Below are 27,682 nucleotides of genomic sequence, written 5' to 3'. Positions count from 1 at the left end.
GGTCTCAAAGTTGGTTTTGTTAGAAAATAAAATAGCAACTCCTCGTTTACGACCATATCCATGCACCTAGATATTGACCAACCTAATAAACTAAAAAACCAATAAAAGAAACTGTACAACCTGAACCTATAAAAGAACTGTGACTTCCACATGGAGATGGTCTCTGTCTCTCCTCTCTTGTCCCTGTTGGTGGGTGGGCAGGGTGACCTCATTCCAGATGGGGGTCTGCCCCTAGACGTGAGTCTAGAATTGTCCAACATTCCTCAGTCTTCAGTCTGTGAGTTCCGCCTCGGCATTTTGGCTTAATAAATCGGCTCCATTTGCAGGTTCCATGCGTTTATTTCCTTTGGTATTCCTGAAGCCTCTCCTGCGCACGCCGCGCCGTCCCTCCGACTCGCTGCCATCCCTCCTCTGCTTGGGTCCGGTCCGGTCCCCTTGTGTTTTCGCTGCTTGGTGGATTGACATCAATCCCTCTCTTTTTTAAGTCCTGTGCAGCTTCCATCGCACTGTCGTAGCTTTGGACACCATCTTTCCAGTGAATCCTCAGCCTGGTGTATGGGGTCTGAAAACGGATTCCCCGCTCTTTCAAAAGTTTTTTAATGTCTGAATATGAGCGCCTTTTTTGAACGATTTCTGCTGGATAATCATGGTCAAACTGAATTAGCTGGTCGTTCACTTTTATTTTCTTTTGCCAGGCTTTCTTCAGAATCGTGTCTTTCATTTCAAAACTCAGAAAGTTGACCACAACATGCCTCGGGCGCTCGCCCGCTTTGGGTTTCATGGGGGGTGTTCGGTGCGCACGTTGTATCTGCAGATCCAAGTCTGCAGGCATAAGCAGCTCTTTCCTAAACAACTCAATCAGATATGTTGCGACTGAATCCCCTTCAACCTCTTCTGGTAACCCGAAGATTCTTACGTTGTTTCTTCGAGCTCTCGCTTCAGAATCTGTGATTCTGTCTTGCATGCGTTGGATCTGTTTCTTTAGAGTTGTTAGCTCACCATTAGCCTCCGTGTTGCATTCCTCTAGGCTGGCGATGCGTGACTGGGCCTCCGCCAAATCCGCTTCATGATTTTCCAGCATATTGTGGTGCTCCTTGAATTGTCGATCCATATCCTGTCTGAGGGAAGATATTTCTTGTTTTAATTCGTCCTTTACGCCTCGCAGTTGCGTGTTTAGATCGAGGATCTGACCGCTAATTTTTGCTAGCCCGTCTAGCATTAGCTTCGTGTCGCTGCAGCTGTGCTGGGTTTCGCTGGCCATGCTAGCTTTGTAAGCTTCGCTAGCCGCTTCATCCGTCTCGTGCTCGCTGTTTTCTGGTTCAGTCGGTTCGGACTTATCTTTTTTTCTTTTTTTGTTCTTCGGCTTTTCCGCAGCGTGTCTCCTCCACTCATATCTTCTCTTGTATTTGTTTTTTGTGTTCGAGTTGTATTTGTGGGGTTTTGTTAAACCGAGTATGGGAGCTCCAGACTTAGCGTGTCTCCTCTATGCCATCCTACCGGAAGTCCATATTTCTGATCTTAGCAATATTCCACTGGTGAAAAAAGGCAGTTCTACACGCCTGAGATATGTGAGCCTTAAATGATAAATCCTGGTCAAATAAAACCCCAAGGTTTCTAACTGTGGAATTGGGGGCTATACTTATGCCATCCAGGGAGACTATCTGAGCAGACAGAGCATCTCTGAGGTTTTTAGGACCTAGTATAATGACCTCAGTTTTTTCTGGGTTCAAGAGGAGGTAATTAATTGTCATCCAGGTCTTGATGTCTGTGATGCAGGCGTTCAGTTTCTCTATCTGGTCATTCTGGTCAGGTTTCATGGATAAATACAACTGCGTATCGTCGGCATAACAATGGAAATTAATGCTGTGTTTCCTGATTATGTTTCCTAGGGGTAGCATATAAAGCGTAAACAGGATCGGTCCCAAGACTGAGCCCTGTGGGACTCCATAGTTGACTCGAGTGCACTGAGAGGAATGGCCATTTACATTAACGAACTGATATCTATGGGACAGATAGGATTTAAACCACTGGAGAGCAGATCCTCTGATCCCTATGTCCTGCTCTAATCTATGGAGTAAAATACCGTGGTCGATAGTGTCAAAGGCAGCACTGAGGTCCAACAGGACCAGAATAGAAAGTAGTCCCTTTTCTGAGGCCAATAACAAGTCATTAGAGACTCTAACTAGTGCAGTTTCCGTACTGTGGTGGGGTCTAAACCCCGACTGAAAGTCTTCAAAGTGGCTGTTGTCCTGTAGGTGGCAGTAAAGCTGCTTAACTACAACTCTTTCTAGGATTTTAGAAATAAAGGGCAGGTTTGATATCGGTCTATAGTTGGCCAAGATGCTAGGATCCAAACTGGGCTTTTTTAGAAGAGGTTTAACAACTGCATATTTAAAAGACTGTGGCACGTAACCCGTTTCCAGAGAGGCATTTATCATTGTTAATATGGGATCATTAATTAGGGGAAAAGTTTCTTTAAAAAGTCTAGTGGGAATTGGGTCTAACAGACACGTTGAGGATTTGGAGGACGTAATAATTGATGTTGTTTCCGCTTGATCCACAGCAGTGAAGCAGTCCAATGTTACAGAGGTTTCTATGGATGCCTCCATTTCTACCACTTCAGCCTGTTCTAGGCTGATAGTAGGAATAACTTGATTAAATTATGTCTAATATTTGAGATTTTACTATCCAAAAATGTAAGAAAATCATCAGAGCTGAGAGAAACAGGAACATGTGGTTCTACTGAGCTCTGACTGCGAGTTAATTTAGCTATAGTGCTAAAAAGAAATCTTGGATTGTTTCCATTCTCTGATATTAAGGTTGAATAGTACTGGCTTCTAGCTCTACGCAGAGCTTTTTTATAATTTAATAGGCTATGTTTCCAGGTATTCAGAGACTGCTCTGAACCGGAGCGGCGCCATTCTCTTTCCAACTTACGGGTTTCTCGTTTAAGAGAACGAGTTTCAGCGTTAAACCACGGTGCTACTCGGTTTTGTCTGACGAACTTAGGTTTCAAGGGGGCAACAACATCGAGTGTACTCCTGAGGGCTTGTAAGGCATCATTAACAAAGTGGTCATTTATACTAGGACTGATACTATGGGAGCTGGTCTCAGAGTATTTTCTCAGAATATCACTAAGTACTGGCTGAACTGTGTGTTTAAACTCAGACACAGAACGGTCAGTTAAGGTTCTTCTAAGTTGTTTCTTATTCACTGGGACAGAAGGATGTTCCAGTGTAAACTGGAAGGTAATCAGAAAGTGATCAGAAATGATGGGGTTAAGAGGAAGGACACTCAGCTGGCTGATCTCTATCCCATGGGTTAGAACAAGGTCCAGGGTGTGCTTATGACAGTGAGTGGGTTCATTCACACTTTGGGTGAAACCAACCTCATCTAATAAAGCTGCAAAAGCCTTTCCTAGGCAGTCACTGGGGTCATCAACATGAATATTAAAATCCCCTAATATTATAATTTGATCAGAATGTAAGACAATAGTTGATAGGAAGTCAGAAAACTCAGTTAAAAATTCTGAATATGGGCCGGGGGGGGGGGCGATAAATAATTATGAGTAAAACATGTCACCAACTCTGGCCCCCGGATAACACCTGACTGTAGCCGCTGGGAGCTCCACGTTTCTAACTTCAGAAGAGCCTATAACCAGAGTTGAGTGTTCAGCGGGTGTGTCGCCGAGGGGGGAGAACCTATTACTAACGTGGAGTCTCGGGTGCTCTAAGTTTTTGCGTTTAGCACTATGTTTCCTCCCAACCGGTACAAACCCCTGACTGTCTCCCGGCTGTTGGGAGGGCGCTGGGGTGCTAACTAAGTTAGCCCTGGTAGCGCGGCCCGCGCTACGAGTAACCACCTGGCTAGCCGGCTTAGCTTCCACTGTGAGGAGCCGCGCTTCTGACTATAATAATTATATTATTAAAAAGTTTAACAATATCTAATAAAGTAATCAACCAGACATTAATCAATGAAATAGAATTTTAGGGGTCATATCAATGGGGTATCCTGATCAGAAATAATACATTTGAAAGCTTAAGTAGTCTAATAGTTTTTGATAATTTAATGATTATATATTTTTTATTTTGCTATAGAGACCAGATATATTTTAGGGAGCCAGTTTAGCTCGTGCTGGTTTGCGGCGCCTTCCGTCCGTGAAACCAGGGTTCAAATCCGGGCTGCTCCCTGTTCCCTTCTCTACTTCTGTGCCGGTCCCAAGCCCGGTTGCTTTGAGAGGGTTGCGTCAGGAAGGGCATCCGGCGTAAAACATTGCCGAACTTACCATGCGACTTGTTCGCTGTGGCGACCCCTGATGGGAGAAGCCAAAAGTGGAAGAAGAAGAGACCAGATAAATTTTAGAATCTGTTTTTATAATATGTCTTAGTAGGAACTTTACCAGACTGTTTTCTTTTGGGTTTATAATGTTTTGCTAATATTATAAGTAGAGTTATTATGTTCTAACTGAACCACAGATTGGGTCATTACAGACAAACAATATCCACTGTGTGGATGAAGCAACATTTATGTCTGCAGGTCACTGAACTACAATCCAATGCTTTCTCCATCTGCCTGGCAAAAAAAGACCATTCTTACCATCCTGTGGGGAAAAACGACAAAAATATTATTTTATCAGGTTACATCTATGTACAATTTTGAATATGCACTATTTTATTCTATTGTTAATGCATTTATAGGGTAATAAAAAGATTGTGTTCCACTGACTTTTTCTCCTCTATGTGGACATAAAGGGACTAAATACTTCACCAACTGTTTGTGACCTTCTATTCAATCAGACTAATTGAAATCATATTTTGAGTTAAATTTAGATCTTCACATTTTATGTTTTGTGTGAATGAATGTAAACTATGTATACTTCTGGCAAAACAAAGCAATTTGTCAGAGAAAATGTTAAGCACAATTACGTAAATAAAATCAATTATAAATGGATAAGTTCTTCTGTTTGGAAAGACAGAGACGCTCGTCGGCCCTGGGTTCCGTCAATCAACCTGTTTTTTTTTCTTTTAGGGAAATAAAGGGGGGGGGGTGGGTGAGACAGAATTAAGGCGTTTAAGGAATGTAGATCCACTAATACATAAAGAATAGAATAAAAAGACAACTTTAGATTTTCTATTCCCCCTTAGTGGGGTTGAACATACTGTCTTTTACCTCTTTAGACCCGGGCTAACATTTGAGTTCAATCAATCAATCAATTTATTATTTGTATATTGTAGAGTTAGACCTCTACACACAGTGATGGGGCATCAGAATGACCCACTTGGTAATAGAAGCCAAGGGGTGATGTTCATGTATGTGGACACCAGGGGCCTCCAGCCGTCCTGTTGGACCTCTGCGGGCTTTTGGGCACGGCGTTACAGAGGAGCACTCGGAGGAACCACGCGTGTCACCCGGTGCATCTGGCGCTCCGGTCCCCCCCGATGCACTACAGCATTACGGCGTCTGCCACCGTTTGCCGCTCACGTGCCTTTTAGGCATTAGTAATGCCAACACTGTGCCCTCCAAACAACACTTTTCTCCTCTTTTCCACCTCGCCAACGATAACTTCTACTTCACATTGAGTGAAGTTACGTTTTTTTGATTTCCTCTCGGTGTTTGCCATGGTTTCCCAATCAATGAATATTAATTTGTGGGCGTTTCGCGGACTATTTATGGGCAACTATGGGCGTGTCATGAAGCCGCAAAAAGCTGCGCTGCATTTAGAATTGGTTGTGATTTATTAAGGGAAAGATGCGTAGGATGTGCGTGCGCACGGTTTTATAAATCCGAATATTTTTGTGCGTACGCACGTCCTATGTTTCATCCATGCGCCACTTCTGACGCAAATCCTACGCAAAGTTTTATAAATGAGGCCCCAGGTCTGAAGAGGTTAAACATGACTGATGCTGATCTGCTGCTGACAATCCAAAAGTAAAAACAGAAATGTTCTGTCCAACACTAACTCATTTTCTATGGAAGTATTTCTGTTGCACAATTCAAATTAAAAGTCAGTACCAGAAATGCTTTTTTATTTTCTACCTAATCACAGCTCATTCTGTGACATACAGTAATTAAAGCGAAATTGCAATCCCCTCTTTGCATTTCGCTTTAATCATGTCACAGAATGAGCAACTGTGTATGGAAGCATTTCTATTGCATTATTAAAAATAAAAGTCAATACGTCACAATATTTCACTATGTCACAGAATGAGCGATGTTAACGTAGAGAATGAAAGAGCTTTGTGAAGGATTCATTTATTTATTTTATTTTTGAGTCATTTGATGCAGTTACATTGTAAAAATGAAAAAGTATTTCTGTTAATCCATTTTAATTGACAAATTAGATATTTCTAATTGAATTTTGCTACACATTTTCTGGAGAACTTTTCGAAAATGGAATGTCAAATACCATTTATCATTATAATGAAGTGACAGTAGCCGCGGTTACATGGGCAAAATATCTTGATGGTATTAATGGTCGGATTAAAATCCAACCGTGTTCATGGGCCCAGGAAACCTTTTTCTGATTATAACAAACGTCCACATGGTCACACTTTAGGTCGGAAAAAATCATTGGCACATGCGCCGTAGTGTTGAAATACAGGAAAAGGAAATGAGTCCCACAGTAAACAAACAGCTGCCACATACATTTATGCAACAGCTCTGTAATGTAATCTTCCAAATGTGCTTTTATTAATGTTATGAATATTATGAAGCGCCTGTTCGCTCATCGTTTTATTTAATCCGTGTGGTCAGTGCTTTTTTTGTGGAAGAATGGAGCTGGAAGAAGCCAGTGTTAGCAGTATGCTAACACGTGCTAACAACATTAGCATTGTTTGATGAACATGAAATCGATGCGGGAAACGCTGCAATCTGCATCTTGGCTGCACGTAAATATGTGGGAATAACATCAGCCTTTATTTTGTCGCGACGCGACTGGAAACACAAATCCACGTGATTGTTTGAACAGTTTCTAAGGACTGAGCCACATTTCTGCTTTGAAAAGCTCACACACTGCCCCAAAGCCGCTGTGTGAGCTGGAAGTCCATGAGAGCTGGAAGTCCATGAGACACATGGTTCTCCTGAGTCCGGCAGCCGCTAATCCTGTGCGGCAGGACGGATCGTAGTTTCCTGTAACGCCTACTTAAAATTTGACAAAATTCATTACATACATTCCACTGTGCAGATACTTACTTTTCTGAAGAGATTTTCACAGCTATTCATGCACAGCTGAGACCGACGTCACTGATGGCCTTCCAGAACAGAATTGCCCTGGACATGCTGCTGACTGAGAAAGGCGGAGTGTGCAGCACGTTTGGAGACATGTTTTGTAGTCACATCCTTGCTTTTCCAGCTCTGTTTGTGTAGTTGGAGCACAGCAGTGAGCCAGCATCTCAACCTATTCAATATGGCGCCCAAATTTGCATATACAACAAGCTAGCTCAGCGACTCTAGCCTATGTCACTTATTGGTTGCTGCATTCGTTCTTTGTGGAGTCCTAACGTGGATCATGGATGTGGTGGTCTGTACACTGGGACAGCCTGAAACAGCCCACCTGGACGCTGCCATGGAAGACAGTGAAGAAGATGAACACGACACACCAACTGGAACACCTGCTCACTGCCTAATCCTAACTAACTAACTAACTAACTAACCCTAACCACTCCAGAAATTAAGCTTAAATCAACATATACTTTTGAGTGTACATCTTAACAGGAATCTGAAAATGATTAATAGACAAAAAATTAGTAATGAAGATGTCTAGTTATGTGAGAATACAGATGTTAGAATGATAAACAGGAGGGAAATGTTGAAGAAATGTGAACACTTAAGCCTCATTTCCACTGAGCGGTACTCATTCTTTTCCACTTGGCTTTTGGTTGCTTTTTGAAGCCAATAATGTTGATTGAGAGAAGATTGTGGGTGGCGAAGAGAAATACAGACATTTTCTTGGAGCTTTCTATTGTCCGCCAACTAACAGGGTTCAACAGTAGCTTGGATGTAACTGGTCTGTTAAGTATTTCTATGGACCTACAACCAACGAGGGTCCAAAAATGTTTTGGTTTGGTCCAGCTTCATGGGTCCATTTTATAATGGAAACACTAAAAGTACTGAAGTGGTCTGAAGGGACCGTACTTGGAAACAAGGCTTTATAGCCAATACCATTACAAGTTCTATTTAAAATGGTGCTAAGATGAAATTACATTTAAAGGAGTTCTGCTTTGGTTTTGGTTTTATTTTAATGAAACTCTAAAGTTTAGAAATAAAAGAAAACAGGAAGCAAATGTTAACTTTTTATTTTTAACTCATTTAAAAAAAAGGTACAATAGAAAAATGTATTTGAAAGAAATGAGTAGAAAAAGCTCCAGTAGACGTTCTGATGGTGAGTGGAACCTCCATCAGCTTCAGTTTTCTGGACTCTTGAAGGTGAAGAGTTTCTGAACCAGTCCAGGATCGTTTGTAAGTAAACAGTGGAGCTGTTCAGGTGTTCAAATGAAAGACCTTACAAATGTGCATCATCTACAGCATCTCCCTGATCATAATCCTAAAAATGTAAAGGTACAACTTCTTCATTTGCTGTTCAGATGAGCTAGTGTTCTTTTTTTCATTTATCACTTATATAAAAAAAAGTCAATAAAAACAGAATATACAACAATGCTGCATGTGATGGATGGTTGCCAAAAACGCACAAGGGGCTTAACATGTGGCAACCCCCATAAAGAGTCTATAAGCTAACAAAATACAATTCAGTAAAAACAATCCATATAAAATCAATGCATATGGAAGTGGGATAACTTGATAGACACTCAGGACACTGGCCTGACAAAAAGGTTGAGATGAATGTTGATGTCCTACATTAGACATTATTCTCAGAGCTCTTTTTTGTAGACGCAGAATTGGTTCAAGTTTAGTTTGATGTGTACTAGCCCAAGCAATATTACAGTAACTAACATAATTGCAACCTTTGTATTCATCAAATGACGGGTTTTACCCAGGATACCCACAATTCTGGCAATTTATGTACTAATAAAACCAACATGGGATTTCCAGGACAAGGATTCATCCACTAGTGCACTAAGGAAACGAACACAACTAACATTCTTAATTGGAATATTATCAATTTGTATTTCAAAAGAGAAACCCATGGCCTTTGATTTTAGACCATACAATATAAAGTGTGGTTTTTTATAGTGAGTGACAATTTGTTAGCTTTAAACCAAGTAGATTTCTTGTCAAGTTCATCATTTACAACGTTTTTAAAAGTATCTAAATCCTTATGGGAATAAAATACACTGGTTTCATCTGCAAATAATGTTTTAGAAAGTTTAATTGATGTGTTGGGTAGATCATTGACATATTAAAAATATCAGAGGATCCTAGATGGAAGATTGAGGTAAACCACATTGTAGAGGAAGGAGTGAGGACTCTAGTCCAGTTAAATAACCTGTAAACCAAAGTAAAGAGTTGATTGTGATGCCAAGAAGTTCAAGTTTATCCAAAAGAATAGTATTGTTAACAGTGTCAAATGAGTATGACACATCAAAAAAGTACCAACTGTGTTCTCTTTTCTATTTTTTGCTTTATAGATTTCAGTAATTATGGGATGGATAGAAACAGAGCCATCTCTGCTTTCCATGCTGGACTCTTGTCTGCAGCTTCTGAATCTGCTGTTTCAATGTTCTGAAGTCTGTTTGGTTTGTCCTGATAAAGGTCCTTTAGGGTCCGGTTGGGTTCTGGCTCGGGTTCTCTCCAGGATGGAGCTTCATCATGTGTGTTTTCAGACAGTGGCTCTGGGTGAAGGCCTTGTCGCACAGTGAGCACTTGTAGGGTCTGTCTCCATTGTGGGTCCTCATGTGGATCTTCAGGTGTTCCAGCCTTGAAGCGGTCTTCCCGCACAGTGTGCAGGTAAAGCGTTTGATGCCCAAGTGGGTATTGATGTGGCTAGTGAGTGTTGACTTCAGCTTGAAGCAGCGTCCACAGTGGGAGCAGGAGAACGGTCTCTCTCCAGTGTGAACTCGTTGGTGGTACTTCAGTTTTGCTTTCCTCGCGAAGCTTTTACCACAGTCCTGGCAGGCGAAAGGCCTCTCGCTGCTGTGGGTCGCCATGTGAACTTTGAGCGTTTCGTTGCAGTGGAAGGTTTTGCAGCAAATATGGCAGAGGAACGACCGTTCTCTGTCCATGTGAATCTTCTTGTGACTCCTTAGACTTTTGGGAATTTTAAAGCGCTTCCCACAAACGTCACAGGCAAAGTTGCGTTTTTCAGAGTGACTCATCAGGTGCCAAGACAAAGCTCGGGTGCTGGAGAGGGTCTTACCGCAGATGTGGCACTGGTTCCCGTGGTTCCTTCTGTGAGCCTTCAGAAGACTTTTCAGACCAAAGGTCTTATCACAGATATCGCACTTGAACGGCCGTTCCTCTATGTGGCTCCAGCTGTGCACGATCAGTGCATTCTTAGTTCCAAACTTTTTCCCACAAATGTCACACCGGATTTCCAACTTTCTGGAGTGCTGGTCTAAATGTCTTTTGAAAATATGGATAGTAACAAAGGTTTTCCCACATTCCTCACACTTGAGGACTTTATTGTAGGTTCTCAGATGTTCCTTCAACTCGTCCGGAGATTCAAAAGTGTCTCCACAGACGCCACAAACTGTTTGAGGTTCGTCCATGTGAGTCCACGTGTGTTTGATCAAACTGCCCAGGGATTTGTACAAGAACCCACAAACTTTACAGGCCCTTTTTTCCCACCGTCCTCCAAGACTTTTACCTGTTTTATCTGCTGTTTTCTTCACCTCTTTTAGCTGCTTGGACTCCAGTTTCCATTCTGGATCCTCAGCAGAGGCATTATCTTGATCCACATCGTCCACCTCAGAGTCCCTTTGAGGTTTCGGTGAGTCTTTGGACCCAGCTTCCTCCCTGAAACCATGTGGACCCGAACTGCAGAGGAGCAAAAATCTCACATTACTTAGTGAACACAGTAAAGTCTGATGTCTGAACATTTCTGCTTTCATCAGGTAAATCAATACGTTTGTCACTTCAGATGACCTATCAGTGATGTCCAGTAAAACATGATAGGGGTGGGTTAGGGTAGATTGCTTTCTCCTATTTCCTCTCAAGCAAATATTGATTCATTCATTGTTGTCAAAAGACAAAATACAATATCCTTAACCCTTCTTTAAGATTTGAACTGTTGGAATAGTGGAAAAAAACATATTCTTATGCAAACCATTACATCAACATAAGCACAAAACAATTATAACATCATATCTTTTCAGGTGCACTCTCCCATCCCTCCTGAACCCATTTTAGTCTCTTGTTTAAATTTGCCCTGATGAATCTCCCTGGTTGCATTTGTCTAATATGCTGTTTTTAAATATTTTTCTTGAACGTAACTGTGTCAGTGATCTGTTTCAATGTTATTAAATAGTAAATTTAGTGGACTTCCGGAAACGACCGGTAACTAGAAAGTCACAAAAACACTGAACTATCCGTCAAAAGGACGATTTAAATCGCTCCAAACATCAAGATAGATCTGTGAAAATGTCCGCCACTGGCAATAGAGGTAAAGAAAGGCCGAAGCCATCCACACAATGTAAATTGACGGACTTCGGGCCGCAAACTACGGAAAAGCTAACCGCTAATGCTAGCACAACAGCTAACGCCGCGCGCGAGAAGGAATCTGCTGCGGTGACCAGAGGAATGGCGGCCGCTGCTGGAGGAAATCAACCGGGTGAGGATGTTCAAACAAGCATGAATGCTGAAGTAATGAAGCTGATGAAAAATAACAAGTATTTGGAGGAGAAAATAATGAATAATCTCCGACTTGTTAATCTACCCGAAGGTGCAGAAGGCTCCAACGCATGAGTGTTTTTGGAAAGCTGGCTGCCTGAAGTACTGGATATCGCTCCACTTTGGCAGCCCCTAACCATAGAACGAGCACATCGGGTTGGACCGAAAAGGAGTTCGGACGCGCCACCAAGAACGCTGACCATGAGATTTCCAAGTGTCCAAAGCAGCAAGATCCAAAAAAGTAAATTCTATATTAGAACCAGCGTGTGAGATTCTATAACGATGTGGCAGCAGAAGTACACAAACAGCGTAAGCAGTTAGACGCCGCAGGCCAGCATCTGTGCCAGCTTGGACTGAGACATGGCATCTCATCCCCAGCTACACTGGTGCTGACGTACAAAGACGTTGTGCAGAAATTCCCCAACGCAGAGGAGGCCCAGAGTTTTATATCCATGATCCAAGAAGGCAAAGGAGTAAATGAAAGAACTACATGGAAATCTTGCTTCACAAGGTAAAAACAGAGTAAGACTTTAACACACAGGATATGTTCATTTTTATGTTGTTTAATTTTATGACCCTCTCTTAACAAAAGTGTAAAGGAAACAGCAGGTTACAGTAATAATAAATACAGTTTGGTCTTAAATATTAGAAAGTGAATTTGGGTCTGAAGTTTATGTTGTTTGCAAGTACAGTGAAAAATATTACTACGCAGGCTGTTCCTTTATGTTAAACAATTTTTAACATTATTTTAATACATGTAAGAGATAAACCTACTTGCCTTTTGTTACTATGAACACTGAAAAGGTATACATTTACTTTATTTATATGTAACTTTTTACTTTATTTTATTTTTTGAAGACGTACGTCACACCAAACAGTAGACGGAGCATCTGATTGCATTTCTAAAGGATACAACTTCCCCCTAAAGCTAGCAGAGTAGAATAGCAGCGGTAGGCCGGTCGACCCCTGATCGTAAGATTGCAGGTTCACTTCCAGCCTTGCACCCCCATGTGTCGAAGTGTCCTTGGGCAAGACACTGAACCCCACCTTGCCTCTGGTGGGAGGTTGGCGCCAGTGTTTCGGCAGCGGAGCCACCACCAGTGTATGAATGTGTGTGTGAATGTGTGTGTGCATGGGTGAATGGGACTGTGACTGTAAAGGCCTGTTCACACCGGGACGAATTTCGCCGGCGATTTTCGCCGACGTTTAACGGCTCGTGACTAAACAAAGGGCACCAATGAGAGTGTGCACACCGACGCGAAAAAACGCCACGCGACAAAGCGTCAAAAAAAAAAAAACGCCTCGGGTTCGTTTTTTTTTTTTTTGACGCCTCGCGTCGAAATCTATTCGACCAATGAGAATGGCGCTTTTGCACACGTGTCTGGAGCTTCTGAAGTCACAGTAAAACACCACTTGGGGGCGCTCAAACACAAAACTGCCTTGCTGAGCACACATACCAGCGAAGAAGATAGACGCCAATTAGCGTCTACACACTGCCGCGAAGAAATAATGACGGACATTCTAAAATATCCCTGAACCAATCACCAGTTGGAGCTACTGGTGCTTGAAATATTCATGTTTTCTTTGTATTATTCTGACAAGCGTGTAAATACTTGCTCTCTTCTTCTGAGTGAAAAGCGACTTTAAGAAGCGTAAAGTTGCGCAGCGCCACCTTGTGTACAGGAGTATTTCTGTTTACATTAAGCGCCATCTAATGTCAGGGAAGGAAATTGCATGTTCACTCGGCTCATCGTCAGCGAAAATCGCCTGGGTGTGAACACAAAAAACGTGGCGAAAAACGCTGGCGAATATTCGTCCTGGTGTGTACGGGCCTTAAAGCTCTTTGGGCCTTCGTAAGAAGGTAGAAAGCGCTATATAAGTATACGCCATTTATCATTTACGTTTGTAATGGAATGCGGCCGGAAGCAGCATGCATCAGGGGGTCGCCCAGTTAGCTGGGAAAAATGGGGAAGGGGTTTAGTGTGTTAAGTTGTTCATCTCGTTGGAGATATTGTTTGTGTGTTTGTTTTACCTCTCAGACCCGTTTATACATGTAGGAAATGTTATCCAACATTGTTTAAGTGACACAAAACTTTGAAGTTAAATGCTCATCTTGGAACTGCAGGGGCTTGAACAAAACAAAAAAAAATGAAACAGGTTATGAATAAGATAAAAGATGTTGGGTCTAAAATTGTTTTCCTCCAGGAGACTCACACTCTGGAAGAGGATAATGTCAAAATAAGCAGAGGATGGCAGGGGTCTTTATATTCAGTGTCTCATATTGAATTTGTAGGGAATAAAATAGATGAATATTTTACTATGAACACTACTCAAACTTCAGCCAGAGTAAGATGGGAGGCATTTAAAGCTGTTTAAAGAGGGCATATAATTTCCTATACTTCATCAAAATCAAGAGAATTGTGCAAAAAAAAGAATATAATTAGAAGACAGAATAAGAACAACTGAGGAGAAAGTGTATCCAAATAAAGATTTTCAATTCAATTCAATTTTATTTGTATAGCCCAAATTCACAACAACAGTCGTCTCAAAGATCAGCAAGCTGAAAAAGAATTAGAAATTTTGAGAGCTGAGTATAATAAGGAGTCAACAGATCGTGCAGCCTCAGATATCTTGAGGTTAAATCAAACTTTCTATGAACAAGGAGACAAGCCTGGAAAGATCTTAGCCTGGCAAATTAAACAGTTTGAGGCCCAAAAAAACATAACTTCAATAATTAACAAAAATGGCACAACTGTAGAGGACCCAAAGGAAATAAGTACCGAATTAAAAAACTTCTTCTGCAATCTTTATGACAATGTAAATCATGAAGCTCAAAAAGCATTTCTTGACAGACTCATCTATACCTGTTATCCCAGAGGATTTCAAACTGCAGTTAGAAGAGAATATAATTGTAGAAGAAATGAAAAAAGCCGGAAAAAATACACGTTCTGGAAAGACCTGACGGGTTTCCAATAGACTTCTATAAAAAATTTCAACATAAAATCCTAAAGCCAATGTTAGACATGCTTCAAGAATCATTTCATTACGGAGCCCTTCCTAAACCTATGACCTGTGCCCTAATCATTCTACTACCCAAGCCAGGAAAGCCAAGTGATAAATGTGAAAACATGAGACCTACAAGTTTACTAAACTCTGACCTTGAAATACTATGTAACATGTTGGCTATGCGTCTGCAGAATACTCTCCCTCATGTTGTTCATAGGGATCAGAATGGTTTCGTTTTAGGTCGCCAGGGCTTGCACAATGTTCACAGAGTGTTAAATATCGTCAATGGGGTAAAAGACACTGTGGATCAGGCCCTGCTTTCTTTGGATGCAGAGTAAGGCCTTTGATAAGGTCGAATGGCCTTTTCTTCTCAGCGTTCTAGCAAAATTTGGCTTTGGTGAAACATTTCGCAAATGAGTTCAGTTACTTTACACAAATCCAACTGCTGAAATTTTAACAAGCAAAAATGTCTCTGCTCCTATTGATATTAAACGTGGGTGTGGGCTGGGATGCCCTTTGGCAGTATGTGCTCATCCAACCATCTCTGGTATCACGATTAATCACGTAGAACATAGATTGTCATTGAACGCAGATGATATTATTTTATATCTCTCCAACTTAGACTCATCTATACCTGCTCTTCTGCAATTATTTGAAGAGTTTGGTCACATGTCCGGCTACACCATAAATAAATCTAAATCATCCATTTTACTGCTGAATGAGAATAAAAAAGAAAAGCCACCAGCAGCAATTAATAATTTCAACTCAACCCAAACAAGGAAACAATTTAAGTTATGTTGAATCTCATTTAAATTAAACTGTTGCAGTGAAATGCAAATTATGTTTATATTTGTTTTGCTATTTCTTCACGTGTCGCAAGTTATATTGTCATTGCAATATTGATGACTAGTATCTCAAATCGCAAGTTTTCCTCATATTGAGCAGCCCTAGATGGAACCTGGACGGTTTCGCGAGGAGTTATGTGAACACTGGCTACTTAGGTCGGTAAAGATCCTCATTCATCCAGGTAAGACTTGTCTTTAAGTTGAGTCATGGCAACTGGACTTAAAATCTATCAAAGAACATTTTAAAGAAAGACGATTTTAAGTCCAGTTGCCATGACTTAACTTCAGGATCCGTATACCCATCAAGCAAGATTAGAAAACTTTTTAGGCCAACATGTCGTCTGAAGCAAAATCACAGGACTTTAGTCTTTAACATAGAAGTTGCATTAATTCAATCAGAATGAAGTGTTGGAACTTTGAAGACTTTCACCCCACAAAGATGGAAGAAAATGTACAGAATTCACAGATGACTTGAAACAATAACTGAGACTTCGGCTCATACAATCATCATTAACGGTTAATCAGACAGTGAAAGCTCAGTGATCGATGGAAAGCCCGCACACAAGCAGAAGTCTGTTTGGTTTGTCCTGATAAAGGTCCTTTAGGGTCCGGTTGGGTTCTGGCTCGGGTTCTCTCCAGGATGGAGCTTCATCATGTGTGTTTTCAGACAGTGGCTCTGGGTGAAGGCCTTGTCGCACAGTGAGCACTTGTAGGGTCTGTCTCCACTATGGGTCCTCATGTGGACCTTCAGGTGTTCCAGCCGTGAAACGGCCTTCCCGCACTGTGTGCAGGTAAAGCGTTTGATGCCTAAGTGACTTCTTATGTGGCTGTCTAGAGCCATCTTTTGTTTAAAGCGCCGTCCACAGAGGGAGCAGGCATATGGTCTCTCTCCGGTGTGAACTCGTTGGTGCTTCTTTAGCTCTGCTTTTGCCACAAAGCCTTTACCACAGTCCTGGCAGGCGTGGGGCCTCTCGCTGCTGTGGGTCGTCATGTGAACTTTGAGCGTTCCGTTGCAGTAGAAGGTTTTGCAGCAGATATGGCAGAGGAACGACCGTTCTCTGTCCATGTGAATCTTCTTGTGGCTGTTCAGAGTATTGGGGTTTTTAAAACGCTTCCCACAAATGTCACAGGCAAAGCGCCGCTTTTCAGAGTGACTCATCAGGTGCCAAGACAAAGCTCGGGTGCTAGAGAAGCTCTTCCTGCAGATGTGGCACTGGTTCTCATCGTGGCTCCTCCTGTGAGCCTTCAGAAGACTTTTCAGACCAAAGGCCTTATCACAAAGATCGCACTTGTATGGCCGTTCCTCTGTGTGGCTCCAGCGGTGCAAGCTCAGTCCATTCTTGGTTACAAACTTTTTCCCACAAACGTCACACTGGATGTCCACCTTTCTGGAGTGCAGGTCTAAATGTCTTTTGAAATTGCGGATGCTAACAAACGTTTTCCCACATTCCTCACACTTGTGGACTTTATCGTAGGTTCTCAGATGTTCCTTCAACTCGTCCGGAGATTCAAAAGTGTCTCCACAGACGCCACAAACTCTTTGAGGTTCGTCCATGTGAGTCCACGTGTGTTTGATCAAACTGCCCAGGGATTTGTAGCAGCACCCACAAACTTTACAGACCCTTTTTTTCCGCCGTTCTCCTGGACTTTTATCTGCTGTTTTCTTCACCTCTATTTGCTGCTTGGACTCCAGTTTCCATTCTGGATCCTCAGCAGAGGCATCATCTTGATCCACATCGTCTAGCTCAGAGTCCCTTTGAGGTTCCGGTGACTCTTTGGACCCGGCTTCCTCCCTGAAACCATGAGGACCCGAGCTGCAGAGGAGCAAAAATCTCACATTACTTGGTGAACATAGTAAAGGGGATTCTGATGTCTGAACATTTGTTCTTTCATCAGGTAAATCAATAAATGCTCACTTCCAGAGACTTGAAAGGACAGGAGGAAGCAAATGGTTTGATATCGGAAAGGTTTGTAATGGCCATTTGAGATCACGTGATGAATCCACTGTTAATGATCAGTGAGCTGACGAATGTTCGCATAACAGACGATTTCCCACCATCTTGCCAATCAAAGATCATACTTACCCAACAATTACCATCAAAAGTAAACTGAGATGTTGAGGGCCATTAAAACCTAAACCGTTTTCGTGGATACAAACTCCCACCACAGAGGTGAGAAAAGGATTTAGTTTTGGAACCAGACTATAAAAGTCTTCAGTCTGCTTTAAGGTTTGGCTAAATGTTTCTTTAGTCACAGTTCGCTCAGACCGTAACAGCTCATCTCACTAAACATGTTGGTGCTCACACAGTGACACTGACTCATGGCGCTTCCATAAGAATCTAATGAAACCAGTTCGGGTTATCTCACTTATGGTGCCACAATAAGGTCGGGAAGCGTTTCGTTGTTCCGCATGCCACAACCTGGACAAGCAGTATTACTGCCCAGAGTGCTCCAATTACCACAGGCACCACTGTCACCTTCACTTTTCAGGCTTTCTCCAGTTCTTCTCTGAGTCCCTGGTATTTCTCCAGTTTCTCATGTTCCTTCTTCCTGATGTTCCCATCGCTTGGCACTGCCACATCCACCACAACAGCTTTCCTCTGTTCTTTATCCACCACTACAATGTCTGGTTGGTTCTCCATTACCATCCTATCAGTCTGGATCTGGAAGTCCCACAGGATCTTTGCCCTCTCATTCTCTACCACCTTCGGAGGTGTTTCCCATTTTGACCTTGGGGTTTCCAGTTCATATTCTACACACATGTTCCTGTATATTATTCCAGCCACTTGATTGTGGCGCTCCATGTATGCTTTACCTGCCAGCATCTTACATCCAGCAGTTATGTGCTGGATTGTTTCAGGCGCCTCTTTGCACAGCCTACAGCTTGGGTCTTGTCTGGTGTGGTAGATCAACACCTTGGGTCTTGTCTGGTGTGGTAGATCAACACCTTGGTTCTTGTCTGGTGTGGTAGATCTACACCTTGGGTCTTGTCTGGTGTGGTAGATCTGAGCCTCTATGGCTCTGGTGCTCAGGGTTTGTTCCTGACCTGCCAGGATGAGTTCATCAGTGCTGTCCTGTAGGCCAGCCCTTTCTAGCCATTGGTAGGACTTCTTGATATCAGCCACTTCAATTATGGTCCGCTGGTACATCCCATGCAGGGGTTTGTCCTACCATGATCTTTCCTCCAGCACTGTATCCTCTGCTCTCCATTGCCTGAGACATTCACTGAACACACTGTCAGTTGGGGCCTTGAGCTTGATGTACTCATGCATCTTGAATGTTTCATCCTGGATAGTGGCTTCTACGCTCACTACTCCTCGGCCTCCTTCCTTGCGGCTAGCATACAGTCTCAAGGCCTGTTCACACCGGGACGAATTTCGCCCACGAATTTCACCCGCGATTTTCGCCGACGTTTAACGCCTCGTGACTAAACAAAGGGCACCAATGTGAGTGTGCACACCGACGCGAAAAAACGCCACGCGTCAAAGCGTCACTTTTTAAAAAACGCCTCGGGTTCGTTTTTTTTTTGACGCGTCGCGTCGAAATCTATTCAACCAATGAGAATAGATGTGCTTTTGCACACGTGTCTGGAGCTTCTGAAGTTACAGTAAAACGCAACTTGGGGGCACTCAAACACAAAACTGCCTTGCTGAGCACACATACCAGCGAAGAAGATAGACGCCGAGTAGCGTCTACACTGCCGCGAAGAAATAATGACGGACATTCTAAAATATCCCCGAACCAAGCATATGTTATATTATATTATAATATTCATGTTTTCTTTGTATGATTCTGACAAGCGCGTAAATACTTGCTCTCTTCTTCTGAGGGAAAAGCGAGTTTAAGAAGCGTAAAGTTGCGCAGCGCCACCTTGTGTACAGGAGTATTTCTGTTTACATTAAGCTCCATCTAATGTCAGGGAAGGAAATTGCATGTTCGCTCGGCTCATCGTCAGTGAAAATCGCCTGGGTGTAAACACAAAAAACGTGGCGAAAAACGCTGGCGAATATTCATCCCGGTGTGTACGGGCCTTCAGGGTGCTGGATTTGGGATGGAACCCTCCATCCATGGTGAGAATCTTTCGTGTTTTAACATCCATGATCTGTATCTCTTCCTTTGGCCATCTTATTATTCCTGCAGGGTATCTGATAACTGGCAGTGCGTAGCTGTTTATTGCCCGGGTCTTATTTTTGCCATTGAGCTGGCTTCTCAGCCAGCTCAATGGCTGAGAAGCCATTGAGCTTCTCAATACCTCCAACTTACTCGTTGGAGGTATTTAGCTGTTGCAGCTTACCTTGTTGCCTGCTCCAGGTTGCCACGTGCCTGCGGAATTCCAAGGTACTTGGAGCCGTCTTCGATGTCTGCTATTGTTCCTTCTGGGAGTGAGACCCCTTCTGTGTGGACTACCTTGCCTCTCTTTGTCACCATCCGGCTGCATTTCTGGAGCCCGAATGACATCCCAATGTCAGTACTGTAGATCCTGGTGGTGTGGATCAGGGAGTCAATGTCACGCTCGCTCTTAGCATATAGCTTGATGTCATCCATGTAGAGGAGGTGACTGATGTTGGCCCCATTTCTGAGTCGGTATCCATAGCCAGTCTTGTTGATTATTTGGCTGAGGGGGTTCAGACCTATGCAGGACAGCAGTGGGGACGGAGCATCACCTTGGCATATCCCACATTTGATGGACACTTGTGCAAGTGGCTTCCCATTGGCTTCAAGGGTGGTTTTCCAAAGCTTCATTGAGTTTCCTATGAAGGCTCTTAGAGTCCTGTTGATGATGTACAGCTCCAAGCATTCAGTGATCCATGTGTGGCATTGAGTCATAGGCCTTCTTGTAATCAATCCAGGCTGTGCACAGGTTGGTGTGTCGTGACCTGCAGTCTTGAGCGACTGTTCTGTTCACCAGGAGTTGGTGTTTGGCTCCTCTGGAGTCTCTACCAATGCCCTTCGGTGTGTTACTCATGAATTGATCCATGTGCCTATTTATCTTGGTTGCAATGATGCCTGACATGAGCTTCCACGTTGTGGAGAGACAGGTTATTGGCCGGTAGTTGGATGGGACTGCACCCTTTGAGGGATCCTTCTGGATCAGGATCGTTCGCCCTTCTGTTTGCCATTCGGGGTGAATCACATCTCTTAGCAGCTGGTTCATTTGTGCTGCCAGGCGCTCATGGAGTACAATGAGTTTCTTTAGTCAGTAGGCAAGTATCATGTCAGGACCTGTAGTGTCCTTTCAGAATCAACATTACTATACTACAATTACACCTACAAAGGTGGACCATTGATTCCAAACAAGACATGTCAATTTGCACACACAAAGAACTGATTTTCCTAACAAATAAAGTCCAGCACATGTTGCAAACATGAATACACCCCTGTCATAGTCTTAGGAGAAAAGCCAAAGACTACAAAATTCTACTTAACAGGTATTCAAGCACAGGTGAGTGTCATGATTCCTTTGAGAGGTATCCAGCACACAGGAGACCATGAAAGGGCATTTCTTAACAAAGAAGTTGTCTCCCAGGTCTAAGCAGTTGGATAGAATGTTCTCTCTGGGAAACCAAAGCTGATAGGAGGAACTTTATATTGGTTTTGGATTCAGTATAAAAACAAACCTGGTGTCTGGATGCTGGCCAGGTTTGAACGTTTATGGAGCAGAACCAGAAAACTGGGTTTGGTATTCAACACAATTATTTTTCAATTACCTTGAACTCGGTCCAGCTACATCCTCTTCTTCTGGTACAGCATCAGTAGATGAAGGTGTGTCCTCTACTGTTGATACGTGGGAATCTTCCATCTCCTCATTGTCCTCCTCCGGCTTCTCCTCTTTCTCCTCCTCAGATTTCTCCTTGATCTCCTCAGATGCTCCTTTGAGTTTCTCTTCAGACGTTTCCTCTGACTTCTTCTCAGCTTCTGGCCTCTGCAAGTGTTGAACGTTTCACAAACAGCATGTAAGGCTTTTAAGCAGCTGTTAAGCTAAAAATTATTCCTGCTTTTCCACCACGTCTCGCTCAACCAGTACCTACCTTCAGCTTGATGAAGAGGACGGTTGCCTGCCGCGCGTTGGACTTCATGCTCCTGATGATCTCCCTGGGAGCCATGGTCTTCAGTTGCAGTTTTATCAGCCTCTTACTTTGGTTGAGTGTGTGGATCTCAAAGTCTTTGTCACTCTCAGCCAGTGGCGGGAAGGAGGACCTGAGAAGATCCACGAAGTCTGACTCTTGAAGACTTTGAGGAAAGCTGAGGTCCCGGACAATAGTGTCCTTAAAAACTAGGAGAGAAACCAGATTCATAGAGAAGATCCTCAAACGGTTCATCATTAGGTGATGAGCTGGTCTGTTTGGATCCTGGAAAAGCTAAAGCCAGTGTGATAAATCAAATCCATGGCAACCAGTTCACTGCCGTACAGCACCGGCGGAGAACAAAGGCAGACGTATTAGTTTCCCCATTAGCATAGCTATCGCTACAAATGCTGTCAGTTTGGGAACTAATCCTTGGAACCTACGTCTTTGTGTACGTTTCCAAAGTGAATCCGGTAAGGGACTAAAACAGATCAGGATTTTCTGATGATTGCAGTTCTAAAGTCACCAGATTACCAACAGTTCTGGGTATTTTAGGGTTAAAGACACAGAGAACTTACCAGAACTGTGTAACACATCCACGTTTGGGTCCTTTATGAACCGAATCCTGAGGTTCAGGTGGGTCGGACTGCTGCTGGGCCGGACTGGGCGCCGCTGCGGTCTGTGACACACGGACCCAAAAACAAAACATGTCTTCAAGTCCATTCAGCTCAAAGGAGGACGGTTCTCTTCTTCTAAACCGTTAAAGCAGCCGTAGGTTTGTCACCTCCTTGGGAGTTCAAAATCCGGATCCTTGGACTTTTCCCTGGAACTCGCTGAAGGCTGGACCTGTTCTGCCAGCTGCTCTTCTTCATCACTAGCTTCATCATCAAAAGCACCAGCACCATCATCATCATCCTCGTCGTCATTCTTCTTAGGAAAGTGGAGCCTCACAGAGTCTTCCACGCCTAAAAACACTGTTTTCTTCTTTTTGGTTCCCACTGAGATACATTTACAGAAAAGACAGATCTTCACAAATTTGATTTATTCCTTGATGCTTCTGTGTTATGGAAGCTATTCTGTAGCATAATTAAAAATAAAAGTCAAAACTAGAAATGTTTTTTCATTTTCAAAATGAAGCTGCATTTTTTTTACATCAAATTAAAATGAAACAGCAATCCACCAAAATGCTTTTTCTTTATTCTGTCACTTAATTGAAATGATAAAGAAACTGGTATTTGACATTTCATTTTCAAAACGTTCTCTGGTAAATGTTTAGCATAATGTATTTAGAAATGTGTAATTTGACAATGAAAATGGACTAACAGAAATGCTTTTTCATTTTCTAAATGTAACTGCATCAAATAAGCAGCTTCACTTCTAAAATGAAAAAGCATTTCTGGTTTTGACTTTTATTTTTAATTATGCTACAGAATCGCTTCCATACTGTGTGGGTGGGTTCATTCCAGAAACTAAAGCTAACTTGCTTCTAAGTTTAGTGCTAACATGACTTAAACGTTATCAAAGCAAATCCACCTCCACTCAACAATCCATTCTTTCCTTCATCTGAGGATCTTTCTCTCTCCTTGCTGTGCCTCCAGACAGACACGCCTATCAGGATTTAGTTCTCCTCCGATTGTCCAGAGGATCAAAAAGAAACAGAGAAAGATCAAAGGAGCAACAGAGGAGAAACTCAAAATTGAGGAACAAATGAGGATGAGAGGAGAAAGGATGAAGATCAGAGGAGGCTCATTGAAGATGAAGATGGGGCACAGACAAGGCAGGAACAGATGAGCATCCAACAAAGATCATAGCAGGAAAACCTGATGACGAGGAGGACAATATGAGGAGAAATATGATATGGTGGAATAAAGATACGATGAGGAAGAGACGAGAGTCCGAGGATGAACTGGAGGGGAATAAACACGGATCTGAGGAAAAACAAGAACAGAAATATGAGGAACAGAAGGAGAACCGGAGCAGCAGACAAAGCAGAACCAATGGATGATCAGAAGAGACAGATAAAGAGACAAGAGGAGAAACAGATGAGGATCAGAGGAGAATAAAAGCACCACGAGAAAGTGAGCCACATCTGTGGAGGTGCGGTCTCGCTAGCCGTCAGACTTTGCGCATGCGCGTTTACATCCTAGTTTACGGTAAACGCGCCCAGCGAGCTGAATATAAAGCGCTAATATCAGCCATCATGTCACGGTTACCCATTATCAATAACATGGACTGTACTCAGAAATCAATGAGAGTTACTGAGCCCTATACTGTTATTTGATGTACAAATGTATTCATTTAGACTGCATGTCTGTTCATTCTATAATAAACTACCAGAAATAACATGTTTGTCTGAAATATAATCAGACAGATTCTAAAAGTGAGATTTAACACTGAAAGAGTGTTTTGTGTTGTTGAAGATGACATGGAATCAAACAGGAATGAAGAAACTCCAGGTAAAGGGAACATCTGGTCGTGTCAACTCTTTCTAAAGTTGCTTCATTTAAGGTGACGCAAAAATTTCACTGGAATATTGTTGGTAATGATGTTCATGACCATCACAGCAAGTGTGAAGAAAATTGACTCTTGTCAGTGTTAAACTTCGCACTTCCACAGAACAGATGTGGACCACTTGACTGCGGTCCTAAAGGGGGGTTCAGGGGGCAAATGAAGGAGGGCCAGAGGAGGGGGGCCGCTGAGGGGCAGGTTACTATATCCAGACTTGTTTCTGGGGCTCATTTTGCGTTGAGAGGAATGTTGTGTCACATAACCCTCGCGAAAGTTAAATGTGTTTGTTGCGCACGTGCTCGACTCCAACTGACCACGCGGCGGGGGGAGCAGCTCCTCCTTCGGCGGTTCCTGCACGGCCAGCTCCTCGTAGCCACGCGGTTCGGGCTCCAACACTTTTCCCGGGACAAAGACAGAATTTAACCCAGGATAGAAGCTGACGAACGTCCGCTGCACTGCCAGAACTTACGCGGCCTGCGGAGGCGAACCCGGGGCTGCAGCAGCTCCAGCTGCCGCTCCTGCCGCGCGATCCTCCGCCTGAAGCCCGACGCCTCCTCCTCGTAGTCGGCCACCGTCCTCTCCACCACCGCCAGGATGTCGCGGGTGGCGATGCTGAGCTTCTCGGTGATGATCCCTCGGAGGATGTCGGCCTTGGAGAAGCTCTCGCTGTCGGTGGTGCAGAAAAACATCCTTGAGACTTTATTATTTCCACCTTTGGATTTTCGTCACGAACTTTCGCGGTGGTCTCTTGCTCGTGACGGTGTAACCTTTATTGTGATCCGTGTAGAAACAGATCTTTAAAAACCCGATTCACAAAATGTTGGATCTGTGTAAAAATACATTTAATTGATGATATTTAATGCAACGCTTTTAATATATCTATCATTATTTACCCAACCTATATAAATATTACTTCAACATGTATTTCGACCGTTTTGATAAGGTAACAGTTCAATGGAATATTATGTAAAAGTCAAATAAGCTGTATTAACATTTACATTAAAAACTTAAGGTAGTTTTAAAATAAATAAAGTACTTTGAACATGTTTTAACAAAAGGGAATTCGGACATGGCCTCTGTCGGTGCGGCAGTGTTTCCTGCCGGACGGCTTTGGCGGACGGACTGCGCGAGGCACTGATCAAAGTTCCCTCGCTGGTCGATACGATGGAGACCGGCGGGTTGAAAATCAGGAAACTTAAATGAAACATACTTGTTGAATTCATGATTTAGATGTAGTTTGGAGTTATTTCAGACTGAACTCGTTTCTTTTTTTTCTTTCTGAAGGTTCTGGTAAAAACTTCCACATTTTTCTGTTTTTGTCTTGATCTGAATAAAAACCCTGAATGAATAAATGCTGTGGGCTTCATGAATGGACATTAATGGACACATTCTTGTGTTTTAGTGTCACATCAAACATCATCAGTGTCATTTCTGGACAGCTGTTTTCCCGCTGCAGACAGAAGAATTTTCCCGTCATGGAATAAAATAATAATAAAGTCTTAAACAGGCTGGATCCCACTGGATTTCTCTCCTTCAGACACACTTATTCTGTTTTACCAGTTTATTTAGAAAGCTTTAGTTTATTTATTTGTTTTGTGTTTTAAATAAAAGAAAAACTGAATTGAAAAAAGAAAAAAGTATTGACCCGGTTTAACCCCCCCCCCCCCCCCCCCCCCCGTGTCGTGACGTTCACACAAACTGGACTGCGGTGGAAGACAGAGGAGCACGACTAAATTTAGAAACCTGATCTATGGTCTATATCAGAATATCAACAGCTGTGTTATCCTTCCTAATGGCACCACCCCAAGTTTCAAAGTTGCTGTAGGAATCCCTCAAGGTTGTCCCATCTCTCCATATCTGTTCTTATTAGCTACTGAAATGTTGGCCATTTATATTAAGAATTGTAGTGAAATCAAAAAGTTCAATGTCTTGGGCACAGAGATGATTATTAGCCAGCTAGCAGACGACACAACACTATTTTTAAAAGATGAGCGTCAAATTAAAGCAGCTATTGAAAAAGTCAAACACTTTTCCAAAGCATCAGGGTTAAACTTAAACTTAAAGAAATGTGAACTGTTGGCTATTCATGACACACCCTTAAAAGAAATCAATCAGATTCCCATTAAATCAGAAATTAAATACTTGGGCATCTATATCAACAAAGATCAAAAAATAAGCCAATCAAGGAATGTGGGTGAAAAACTTGATGAATGTAAGACCAGGTTGAATATGTGGCTCCAAAAAGACACATGGCTGCTGCATCTGTCTGACAAAGATGGGGGGTTTGTCTAGATGTATTTATCCATCTTCCTCTAATGCCATCCCAAACAAAATGATCAAATCCATCAACCAAATGACGTTTAACTTTATTTGGAGAAACAAGCCTCATTACATGAAAAAAAAATACATGGTCAAAGAATTTAAGGATGGGGGTCTCAAAGTTATTGATTTTGACTGCAGCCTTAACGGAACCCTGAAAATAAACTGGTTGAAATCGTGGATCAAACACAACCAATCCTTCTGGTTTTGTGTCCCAAATTATTTATTTAACAAATTAGGCGGGTTAAAGTTGATGCTTATTAGTGATTTTGACATTAATAAGCTCCCTATAGCATTATCAGAGTTCCACAAACAAATTCTGCTGTACTGGAAAATCTTGTATGTGCATAATTTCTCGCCACACTCAAATATCATTTGGAACAACAGATACATCCTCCACAGAAACAAATCTTTGTTTTTTGATGAATGGTTTGACAGAGGTGTCTGGTCGGTGTCTGATCTGATGGATACGGAGGGAAATTTATTAGATTATGAGCAATTTTGTTTAAAACATAACTTTAATCCTCCTATTTCAGAATTCTTAAAAGTACGCAATTCTCTTCCTCGAGAATTTGTATTTCTAACAAGAAACACAATGACACATTTAAGGATAAAACCACAGTTAGCCACATTGTCAATTGAAGGGCGCCCTCTAATGGACAGAAAATGTAATAACTCATTTATCAGAAATTGGTTCATTGAAAGGTTTTTTCCTGGTCGACAGAACAAAAATAATATACTGCAGAAATTTGAACGAAATGTTGTTACTAAATTAAGAACCGATTTCATGAAACTTCCTATTCCCCCAAAAGTTAAAGAAACACACTTCAAAATTATGAATGATATTTATCCTTCCAAAGAACTACTTAGATTACGTTTCAACATTGATGACAACAGCTGTTCCTTCTGCCAAAATGCTGTTGAAGACATCGACCACATATTTTTCCTGTGTAATGTTGTACAAGTGTTTTGGTTGGATGTTTACAAATGGTTAAAAATAAATTACCATTCATCATGGACTTGTTTTCCAAAGAAGTCATAATCTTAAAATCCATAAAGTTAATCGACTCACCTAAAGCCATAACAGTTTATGACACCCTGAGTGATATTCCTGATGTCTAAGACAGTTTATTTATATTTTGTATCACCCTGCAC

General features: G+C 42.3%; 1 protein-coding gene across 3 annotated transcripts in view; it reads right to left on the bottom strand.

Moving 5' to 3' along the window:
* Nucleotides 1–26,309, bottom strand: part of LOC105353778 (uncharacterized) — an 81,612-nt gene extending 55,303 nt beyond the window's left edge. For all 3 annotated transcript variants that reach the window (XM_078936803.1, XM_023966223.2, XM_023966224.2), the window contains exons 1-3: nt 24,678–26,309; nt 24,523–24,603; nt 22,485–22,698 (exon numbers count right to left, since the gene is read on the bottom strand). In XM_078936803.1, coding sequence (XP_078792929.1) covers nt 22,485–22,698; nt 24,523–24,603; nt 24,678–24,897 — 515 coding nt within the window. In that variant the 5' untranslated portion in view covers nt 24,898–26,309. The remainder of the gene's footprint in view (nt 1–22,484; nt 22,699–24,522; nt 24,604–24,677) is intronic.
* Nucleotides 26,310–27,682: the final 1,373 nt, after the last annotated feature.

The sequence above is a fragment of the Oryzias latipes genome, chromosome 18 (assembly GCF_053564925.1).
Source record: "Oryzias latipes strain Hd-rR chromosome 18, Olatipes_Hd-rR_3.1".
NCBI classification, from domain to species: domain Eukaryota; kingdom Metazoa; phylum Chordata; class Actinopteri; order Beloniformes; family Adrianichthyidae; genus Oryzias; species Oryzias latipes.
The sequence above is the reverse complement of the archived record's forward strand: the minus strand, read 5'-3'. Positions and strand labels throughout refer to the sequence as shown.